We start from the raw sequence: 10,383 nt of genomic DNA, 5'->3' as shown, positions 1-10,383 counted from the left end.
AATTGCTAATTATTGCTTGTCATGACTTTGTAGGAAATTTTATTGGCATATTCTAGTTTTATTTTAACCTATAATAATTTTTTAAAGTTGGCTTTTGCACGTATTACATATATTTGCTTGGGACCACAAATGGTTGGTCAAATTCAATGGTATTTTGGTGATTTTTGAGAATTCAGTTTGTTAACAAGTATTACTCCTGTCATCCCAATTTCTGACTCCTGGTTTTATTTTTTTTGGAAGTCCCATTTTATGTGTCCAAGTCTTAAGTTTAATCACTACTTCCCACATTATCGTTCTTTGAATTTATGTTTAAACACTATCCTATTTCCCAAAAAATTTATTCAAACAAGACAAAAGGCACGGTCAACAGCTACATAAAATGCGACAGAGGATTGACATTTTGACTTGTAAATTTACTCATTATAAAATATTTAAATTATTTGACATAATGATGTCATTTTTACTAAAATAGACTATTGAAATAATTGTTAATTTTGAATCTCAAGTGCCTCCACACTGTAACAATTTTAGTTTTTGAGAATACTGTAACGCTCCAAATTTCTAGCCCAAATGATAATACAACAATCATGGCTCTTTCAAGAAAAACCGAATATAAATCTCCAAACTTACATGGCATGATATAATAGTTCTTCATGCAACAATACATTAAACCAACAACAAGTAAATAAACAAATAAATACCCCCAAGGGTTTACAAGTTTCCAAGGCTAGAGTCTGGTTATACAAAACGGTTATTCAAACCCACACAAACACAGCCCTTGGCTTACACACAGAGTTACAACAAAATGAGAGTATTGTACTCCTAACACACATATTTCCACGCCTCTAGTTGGGTGGGATCACTATTTTTTTTCCTGCACAAAAATCCCGTAGGGTTAGCATAAAGCCGAGTAGGAAATTCTTAACAAAGTATATACATTTTATACAAGTCTCAAGAGATGAAATGTACATGTCATGTTATGTCCTTTTTGAAAATAAATCACATTTTCATCTTTTGAAAACCATCATGCTCAATGATATCATGCAATTTCAATTGTTCAAAACTTAACAATTTATTTCAAGGGCGGTAAATACGACTCTGGTAATCCCTAGGTCAGTGTCTGCAAGTAGACTATATAAGTGCTACCAATTTGTCATTTTTACCGGTATTAACCGGAAGGCTCGACACCTATCCTCGCGGGTTTTCGGTCTTTCACCCCGGACTCTCAGGCCAACTTATTCAATATCATCTATGTCACCTATCAAGACTTACCAACGTATTTACCCCAAAACCATTCCATAAAAATTTGTTTCTCAACATTCTTTTCTCAATGCAAGTTTTCAAATCAACTTTCAAAGTTTAATGTAATCAAATGAATTGATATGCCAATAACACAAGATGAATATAAATACTTTTATTCCAATTTATCATCCAAGGAATAACATAATTCCCTCTTCTCAAGTATCCTCAACAATTAATCATTTCAAGACTATTTCAACGTTTTGAACAATAATTTTTAAAATGAATAATAATTCTCATATTTCCTGAAATTCATCATTTATATAAATATAAATAAATTTTTTTTCAAAGATCCATTTATTTTGACACACAAAATAAATATAATAATATCATTCATGGATTTTCAGTCTCTTAAAAAAAAAAATCCCAAATTATAGGTTTTCTCACCAAAACTATACAACTCAAATCTTTTGAAAGAAAACGTTCCAAAATCATCTTTTCTTTAATCAATGAAGATCAAAACCATAAGATTATTTTAAAAGAACAAGAGGCAAACCCACTTGCAAAATCTTTCAATTTCTTGAATCAATAATCAAGTTTCAAAGCTATCGAAAGATGATTTTGAAAATCATATAAATCTTGCAAAAACATATATATAACTCTAAGAAAATTCCTACCTCAAGTTTTGAAGAAGAAATGGGATGAAACTTTCAAAATCAACGGTGCCGAAACTCGATCTTCACCGCACACAACGAAGCCCTCGAGATGATAACCAACTTTGGTGAAGAACTTAGGTCTAAATCCCAACGAATTTGGAGAAATCAAAGAGAGAAGATGACTTCTAGAGAGAGAAGCTCCCGATCTGGAATTCTGGAGAGTTTTAGAGAGAGAAAGGACTGAAAAAATGATTTGAAATATCAGATTCACGAACTGAGATAACATGGTCCGCTCGAGCGTCAAATACACTAACCCAGTACTTTTACAGACAGGTCAAACTTCTGAAACCAAACATTCTCCGCTCGAGCACATAAACGGCCGCTTGAGCGGACAAGCAATTTTGAATGCATTTTGCATTTTTGCTTCGGGGGCGCTGGCCCTCGACCCCGCTAGGGCGCTGCCCTCGGACCCGTCAAGGGGCGTTGCCTCCTGGACCCCCGCGAGCTGACCGAGCAGCTCGATCCCCGACCGGCCTAGTCAAAGTGGCAAAATATGGAAGAAGGATCGAAATCGGGATCGCTACAAATACTTTTTTCAAGAAGAGTTTGAACTCTTTAGGATTTGCAACTCAAGAATTAAACTCCTAGCAAATAAACAGGCCATTAATATCAACTACTGCAGCTTCTAAATTGTTGTGTTGGTGGGAAAGTAGTCCTCCTACATTGGTGGGAAGCATAATTGTCAAGTCGAGAATCGTATTATGAATCAAAATCCTATTTTGCGAATCGTGAATCAATTCGAATTGAGAATCGCTAAGATTTAGTATAGACTTTAAAAAATGATGTTAAGCAATCATATAAATATAAAAATGAAATAAATTGATTTTGGTACTTGTTATGAAATCGTTCTAATATAAAGGTATGATTACACTGTCTAATTGGGAAAGCATTGCCTTCATAACAAGAGTCCAAATCCCACCAACTATAAAATTATTCAAAAACCATAATATAATCTCATCCCTATGTTACACCCCTATGCTAAACCATCTACCAAGGGCCATTGCGCAGAGTTGCACTAGCGTGTAGCATGAGCACGATAATGTATGTCCATAGCCCACAACTAGCATTCTGCCTTCCCACTAGCTCCGCACAATGTGCCTCGCATGATGGCAATGCTTCATGATATTCAATTGTTCCCACGAGTAGCGGCATTGTCACCAAACCACTAGCTAGACTACTTGACCCTCGCGCTCACGGTTGAACCCAAGCCTATGTTCACGAGTTAGCACACAATGCCTTAATGATGGTGCTTTGATAGCCCAATCCATTCGATCTAGGACCACACCACAATATGTTACGAGGAGCGGCATAGCGAGTGCGTACCTAAACCTCTAGCTAGGATATGACATGCAGTGTCAACACTCATGCCCCTCGATGACACTGTCCATGGGGTTCCCAAACCCACATGGAGACCAAAGACAACTAGTAATAGTTTGTCAAAGGCTCGCCCTTTGGTTTCCCAAAGGTTGCTCACTTGTAACCCATCGCAGGTTGGGGAGATAGGCTAAAGCACACCATGCCCCCTTATAATATCATCTTAAGCCCTTTGCAGACTGGCGCAAGGAAACATACCACATGTTTGAGGAGTCATAATAATGATAATTCAATAAATTCCAAATATTATCCAAATATTAGAATTTACGGGAATGTCACCAAGGCATGCTTGAGACCCACTAGCGTGCAAGCATGGGCAGGTCGGCACGCAAAGGTGCTGGGCGTGTGTTGGACTACTTGGGGTCAACACGCCATGTTGGAGCGCCACGCCACATGCAAGAGTTGTGAGCTGAAGTCGAACTGTCAGCTTGTGACACTTTGCCATGAATCTTCTTCTTGTCCTTTGCTTTCTTCTTCATCGTTTCTTTGCTGAATTTCCTTCAAAAGATTCTTTCTTTCTTTTTCATTGTTTTTTCTTCATGTTAGTAGAGCTTTTCATCTTCCTTGTTCATTCTTTTACCGATGGTTGTCTTTCTACTACTTTTCGTCGTTTTGTCTAAATTCTGTGGTTTTGTTGTCCTAAAGCTTGCACATAAGTCTTTTCATCTTCTCTGTCTACTGTTCATTCATTGTTTCTTCCATCTGTGTTGCATTTACTGGAGCTTTAGTTGCATATTCTGTAAATATGAGGTTATACAATTACTGAGATAGGGAGGTGAGGTAAGGATTTAGCGTAAGGTATTTATTCTTCAAGTTGATGTATGAATCAAGAGAAAGCTTATAAGGATCACTGAGAGGTTTCACTGTTATTCATCGACTGTGGATTTGGGTGGTGTCTGTTGGGTTATTCAGTCTCTATGAGAAGCTGTAAGTTTTGGTTGGCAAGGTGATTTCTTTGGGAACTGATTCGGAAGTTGATTTTCGAACAAAACTATTTGCTTCAAAAATCAACTTCCGAACCAAAGATATAGCTGAACCATATAGTTGTGTTTAGAAGTAGATTTCCGAAATAAATAGTTTTATTCAGAAGTTAATTTCCAAACCAAATAGATGTGTGCACTAGGAGGAAATCATGTGAGGAAATAGAAGCTCTCATTCATGAGCCATCTAATGAACTCCCAAATGCATCCACCTTCCAATGCATGTATCCAAATGCAATTTGGACCAATTCCCAACAGTGTGTTGCAGCCTTTCCCTAGATTGAATGATATAGCTAAATAAATCTGTGATGGACCTTTTGTCCAACAACAAAATAAATTAACGATAAAATGGTAAATAGAAAGTACACGAGGACAAGAAGTCCTCCAAAAGGAAAGAAAAGAAAACGTCACAAATTACCCCTCTCCATTAACTGTTGATCAAATACAAACGAATACCTTAAAAAAGGGTGAAGCCAAAGCTCAAAAGGATGACATATAACAAATTTGGTCCCAAATCCCTTGAAAATCGTCAAATATGTCTTCAAACACCCTTGCATATTTTTCTAACCACACCATCTAAAACATTGTGCTAGCTACATCTACCCAAAGAACTCATGCTTTCTTACTTGAGACAAAACCCCTAAAATGAACTTGAATTATTTGGGTACATGAGAAGAGGGAACCACCCAATCCTCTTGCACCTCATGGAATAACCTCCACCATAATGCCTAAAGTAACACAACAATGAAGAAATAGATGATCACTGTCATCCTCATCCTCAATGCACATATATAACACTACTATGGAGATGATAAACAATTAGGTATATTTTTTGAATCGTGTTATTGGTGCTGATCTTCTTACGAGTCAAAGACCAAACAAAAACTTTGACTTTAAGAGGCAATATGCATCCCAAATCATATTATAAGGCTAGAGTGATACATTTGAATTATCAATAATTTTGTCAAAAGAATTATTTATAAAAAATAAAAAATAAATAAAAAAATCCTAGGAATGAACAATTGATACTCTCTTACACACACAATTGGGCCTCATTGAAACACCATCAAGAATAGATAACAAAGACGTCAACTCATCAATGTCATGATCATTAGGATTTCTAAATAAATTGAATTTCCAAGAGATTGGAACCAAAAAGGAAGAGACTATAAATGCAATGGAACATTATGAGAACTAGATAGATTATAAAATCGAGTGAACAAAGGATCAAATGAAGTATCTTTATTTAATAATCAAATGAACAAATTTGAGTGTTCTTAGGATCTTTATTTAGAAGACTAATTACACTTTCTATTAGTAAACCTTCCACAATTGTACTTTTTTATGATGAGACATTTTCTTTATTCCATGCTTCTGGGACATTTTAGCAGTCATTACTATTTACTTTGGAAGATACTCACTGCTAGTGGGATCCAAAATGCACTAGTCCTTGACCCCTGTTGGCTATGCAGGGAGATTGGATTCTATCTGGGAGGGATGCTTGCTACAATTCCAAGTTGTTTCATCTTTACATGTATGATATTGAATGTGTAGATATTGGCTCCTTACAAGATCCATTCCTAACTCAAGTTTTGGAGTTCGCTGTAGTCTTCGGCAATGAGCTGGATGCAGAGGTATCTCATCATTCATTTTTATTGGACTGGTACAACATGCATAATGTTTATCTCTAACTACATGTTTTGTTGATAGGTTTTATCGATGTCGATGGATCTCTTTATTGCTCGAACCATGATAACAAAGGCATCTCTTGTTTTCCGGGGGTCAATAGATATTACTGAAAGTCAGGTTGAGATTGATCGTTGACTTTTCTGAAGTGCTTGTCAAATTATAAAATGTTATTTTTGTTTACATTTCTAGCTATGTTTGTTTGGATAAACCCTGTTCTCTGCTTTTATGCAGTTGGCATCCCTTAAGAGCTTTCATGTGAGACTAATGAGTATTGTACTGGATGTGGATGTTGAACCGTCCACTACTCCTTGGGATCCTTCAAAAGCATATTTGTTTGTCCCTGTGGTTGGCGATAATTCTGTAGATCCTCTAAAAGAAATTGACTGGTATCTGGTTGAAAAAATAAGTAAGACAGATGTGTGGAACAATCCCCTTCAGAGAGCTCGGCCCGATGTTTACCTTGGTACCAATGAGCGAACACTAGGTGGAGACCGAAGGGAGTATGGATTTGGAAAATTGCGTCATGGCATGGCTTTTGGGCAGAAATCTCATCCTACCTATGGCATTAGAGGAGCTGTAGCACAATTTGACATTGTGAAAGCATCTGGATTGGTTCCTAATCGGAATGCTTTTGAAATTGGAAATCATTTGGATTTGACTAAAGGCAAACTGATGATGGCAGATTCTTTTATAGGCGTGGAAGATCTGGTGGGGAGAATTGTAACCGCTGCTCACTCTGGAAAGAGGTTTTATGTGGACTCTGTACGTTATGATATGACTGCAGAGAACTCATTCCCGAGGAAAGAGGGCTACCTTGGTCCATTGGAGTACAGCTCTTATGCTGATTACTACAGGCAAAAGTACGTGCTTTATTTTTTTTGGTCTTCTTGATTTATTTTTCCCATTTTTTTCAAATTAAAACGAAATAGGTCTTCTTTTTCTTCTTTTTTTTTTCTTTTCTTTTTTCAAAAACATTTGTTCCAGCTGCTAACATTTGGTTGGTTTGTTGCAAGGACCGGATAGCACTAATGCACCTCTGTTGTTGTGCCTGAAGGAGAGAAGTTGATCTCAGTCTGAGAAGGAAGCGTTTAACTACTTTCAGCTGTGAATTAAGTTGCCTCCATTGAGCTGTTCTGCAAGTGTCCCACTGTCTGTAGTTTATGAATCCTTCTGGACCGGATGTTTCTAGCTCTTCATGCGCAATGAAGGTGCATTTGGCTAGTCGGTCTAATATTATAACAGGTATGGAGTCGAGTTGATCTATAAGCAACAACCTCTTATAAGAGGGCGTGGTGTTTCATATTGCAAGAATCTCCTTTCTCCTCGATTTGAACATTCAGAAGGTATCCTTTCATCTTTTTCACATTTATTTACCTTCTTTTTCTTCTGTGTTGAATTTTCCTGTTCACTTTGCTTTTCATCATTTTGGCTTCTGGAGGTAACTCGGGAAATTTTTCTTGTTTAGCTCATGATGGTGAATCTGAAGAGGCACTTGATAAAACATATTATGTTTTCCTTCCTCCTGAGCTGTGTTTTGTACATCCACTCCCTGCATCACTTGTTCGAGGTGCCCAGAGATTGCCCTCAATAATGAGGAGGGTTGAGAGCATGCTCCTTGCCATTCAGCTTAAGGATATAATTAATTATCCTGTCCCTGCTTCAAAGGTATTACAATTTCCTGGATGATTGATTTTTTAATAAATTGTTATTTTATCAATTAACGTGTGTTTTCTTTTACAGATCTTGGAAGCCTTGACTGCTGCTTCATGCCAGGAACCTTTCTGCTATGAAAGAGCAGAGCTTCTGGGAGATGCTTACCTGAAATGGGTTGTGAGCAGATTTCTTTTTCTTAAATATCCTCGGAAACACGAGGGTCAGCTTACTAGACTGAGACAACAAATGGTGAGTAACATGGTCTTATATCAGTACGCTTTGAATAAGGGACTTCAATCATACATCCAAGCAGATCGATTTGCTCCATCCAGATGGGCTGCTCCTGGGGTGCTGCCTGTCTTTGATGAGGATATCAAAGAGACGGGATCATCCTTATTTGACGATGAAACAGCACTTGGTGTGACTGTACCCGGAGAAGCTCAAGATGCTGATGGGTATGAAGATGATGAAATGGAAGATGGTGAGCTCGAGAGTGATTCAAGTTCATATCGAGTCCTCTCTAGCAAGACACTAGCAGATGTTGTTGAAGCACTTATCGGAATATATTACGTTGAAGGCGGGAAGAATGCTGCTAACCACCTCATGAAATGGATTGGGATTCAGATAGATTTTGATCCTAAAGAGTTAGAGTGCACAACCAGGCCTAGCAATGTTCCAGAGAGCATACTTAGGAGCATCAATTTTGATGCTTTAGAAGGGGCCTTAAACATCAATTTTAAAGATAGGGGCTCGCTGGTTGAAGCTATTACTCATGCTTCAAGGCCATCATCTGGAGTTTCATGTTACCAGAGGCTGGAGTTTGTTGGCGACGCAGTCTTGGATCACCTTATTACAAGGCATTTGTTTTTTACATACTCAGATTTGCCTCCTGGTCGCTTGACTGATTTGCGAGCTGCTGCTGTAAACAATGAAAACTTTGCACGGGTAGCCGTTAAACATAAGCTTCACATGCACCTTCGACATGGGTCAAGTGCCCTTGAAAAACAGGTTTTCTAAATTCTTCATCTCATTTATTTAAACTCTTATTATTTATTATTTAATTCGTCATCTATCTCAGTGCTTGGCCTAACCATAGTTTTCTTTTTTACTTCAAAACTCGTGCTGTCGTTTTCAGATTCGAGATTTTGTTAAGGAAGTTAAAGATGAATTGTCAAAACCAGGGTTTAACTCCTTTGGTTTGGGGGATTGCAAAGCTCCAAAGGTTCTTGGTGACATTGTTGAATCTATTGCTGGTGCCATCTTTCTGGACAGTGGACGTGATACTGCTGTTGTTTGGAGGGTCACTCTCAGAATTCAAACCTCCTTATATATATATATATATATATAAGTAATGTTTTCTGTTTTTGCCCCCTGGGCTTTTCCTTTTATCCAAATCTTTGGTATGTTTTCAGGTCTTCCAACCTTTGCTGCATCCAATGGTTACTCCAGAAACATTACCAATGCATCCAGTGCGGGAACTGCAAGAACGGTGCCAGCAACAGGCTGAAGGACTGGAGTACAAAGCCTCTCGAAATGGAAATTTGGCTACTGTTGAAGTTTTCATCGATGGGGTCCAGGTTGGGATTGCTCAGAATCCACAAAAGAAAATGGCTCAGAAGTTAGCTGCCAGGAATGCCCTTGTTGCTTTGAAAGAAAGGGAAACAGCAGAAGCTAAGAATGCTAGTGAAGATGGGAAGAAGAATGGCAGCCAGACATTTACTAGACAGACATTGAATGACATATGCTTGCGTAGAAATTGGCCAATGCCACTGTATCGGTAAAAATAATTTATAAATAAACTTGTTTTTGTGCGTAATAATGGTAATTTACATGTTCAATTTTACGGGTTGAATGCTTAGGAAACTCTGGATTAACAAACAATTCATTACTTTGTCATCTGTAGGTGTGTAAGTGAGGGTGGCCCTGCGCATGCGAAAAGGTTTACTTTTGCTGTACGAGTGAATACTACTGATAGGGAATTGACAGAAGAATGTATTGGAGAGCCTATGCCGAGTGTTAAGAAAGCCAAGGATTCTGCAGCAGTTCTTCTCTTAGAACTTCTAAATAAATTGTACCCATGATGGTCATAGCAATCCAAAAAAAACTTTTTTTGGTGTTTGTCTTGCCATAAATGGGGCTAGCTGTATGGGTGCCTTGTCTTTGGGTTAGCTGTTGATGTAACTTAATTTTCATTTATTGGAAAGCCTTTGCCAAATGTGAACAGATCCAAGGACTCTGGCACTTGGAGACAACAGTGAGAAAAAATTGGCTGGCAGTGGCAGCACCTCCGTTGGTGGTGTTGTATGTTATTCCTCATCATGGGTTATTATCCTATGCTAAGTAACTTTAAATTTACTTCTGCCATTGTATGATCTGAGCTAAGCCAATGCCTGTCAATTGGCAAGCTTCAATAATGTAAGCAGCTGTGTTGCATACAAAAGTTCTATGTAGCTAACTAATGCTAACAAGTGAATTGGATGAAATATTGATGCATTGATGTTCCATTGTCCCAGCTTGTTTGTTGCTGACTTATTCTGATTATTTCAAATGGAATCATTGATATACTGATGGTTTAGTGCCGATTGTGGAAGTGTTCCTAGTTAGTTTTTTTACCAACACATTTACTACAAACCAAGTTATCTTTACTCTCATTTGTAGGAGGGAAGGAAAGGGATTTTATTTTCCAATTAGAATACACACACACACATATATATCGAGAGGCAGAACAAGGT

The 10,383-nt window shown here is 37.8% G+C and overlaps 1 protein-coding gene across 7 annotated transcripts in view; it reads left to right on the top strand.

The window, feature by feature from the left end:
* LOC114272284 (endoribonuclease Dicer homolog 1-like) overlaps window positions 1–10,163 on the top strand; it is a 34,051-nt gene extending 23,888 nt beyond the window's left edge. For 4 of the 7 annotated variants that reach the window (XM_082911080.1, XM_082911079.1, XM_082911077.1 and 1 more), the window contains 9 exons: window positions 5,782–5,943; window positions 6,020–6,115; window positions 6,230–6,858; window positions 7,241–7,341; window positions 7,437–7,663; window positions 7,739–8,659; window positions 8,787–8,951; window positions 9,064–9,428; window positions 9,555–10,163. In XM_082911080.1, coding sequence (XP_082767206.1) covers window positions 5,782–5,943; window positions 6,020–6,115; window positions 6,230–6,858; window positions 7,241–7,341; window positions 7,437–7,663; window positions 7,739–8,659; window positions 8,787–8,951; window positions 9,064–9,428; window positions 9,555–9,732 — 2,844 coding nt within the window. In that variant the 3' untranslated portion in view covers window positions 9,733–10,163. The remainder of the gene's footprint in view (window positions 1–5,781; window positions 5,944–6,019; window positions 6,116–6,229; window positions 6,859–7,240; window positions 7,342–7,436; window positions 7,664–7,738; window positions 8,660–8,786; window positions 8,952–9,063; window positions 9,429–9,554) is intronic. The other 3 variants (XM_028213947.2, XM_082911081.1, XM_082911078.1) reach the window with 1 other exon arrangement.
* Window positions 10,164–10,383: the final 220 nt, after the last annotated feature.

Source organism: Camellia sinensis, unplaced genomic scaffold (assembly GCF_055761805.1).
Source record: "Camellia sinensis isolate YWXY unplaced genomic scaffold, ASM5576180v1 Unanchor1, whole genome shotgun sequence".
In the NCBI taxonomy this organism is placed as follows: domain Eukaryota; kingdom Viridiplantae; phylum Streptophyta; class Magnoliopsida; order Ericales; family Theaceae; genus Camellia; species Camellia sinensis.
Note: the sequence above shows the minus strand (reverse complement) of the source record. Positions and strands in the feature narration are given on the sequence as shown.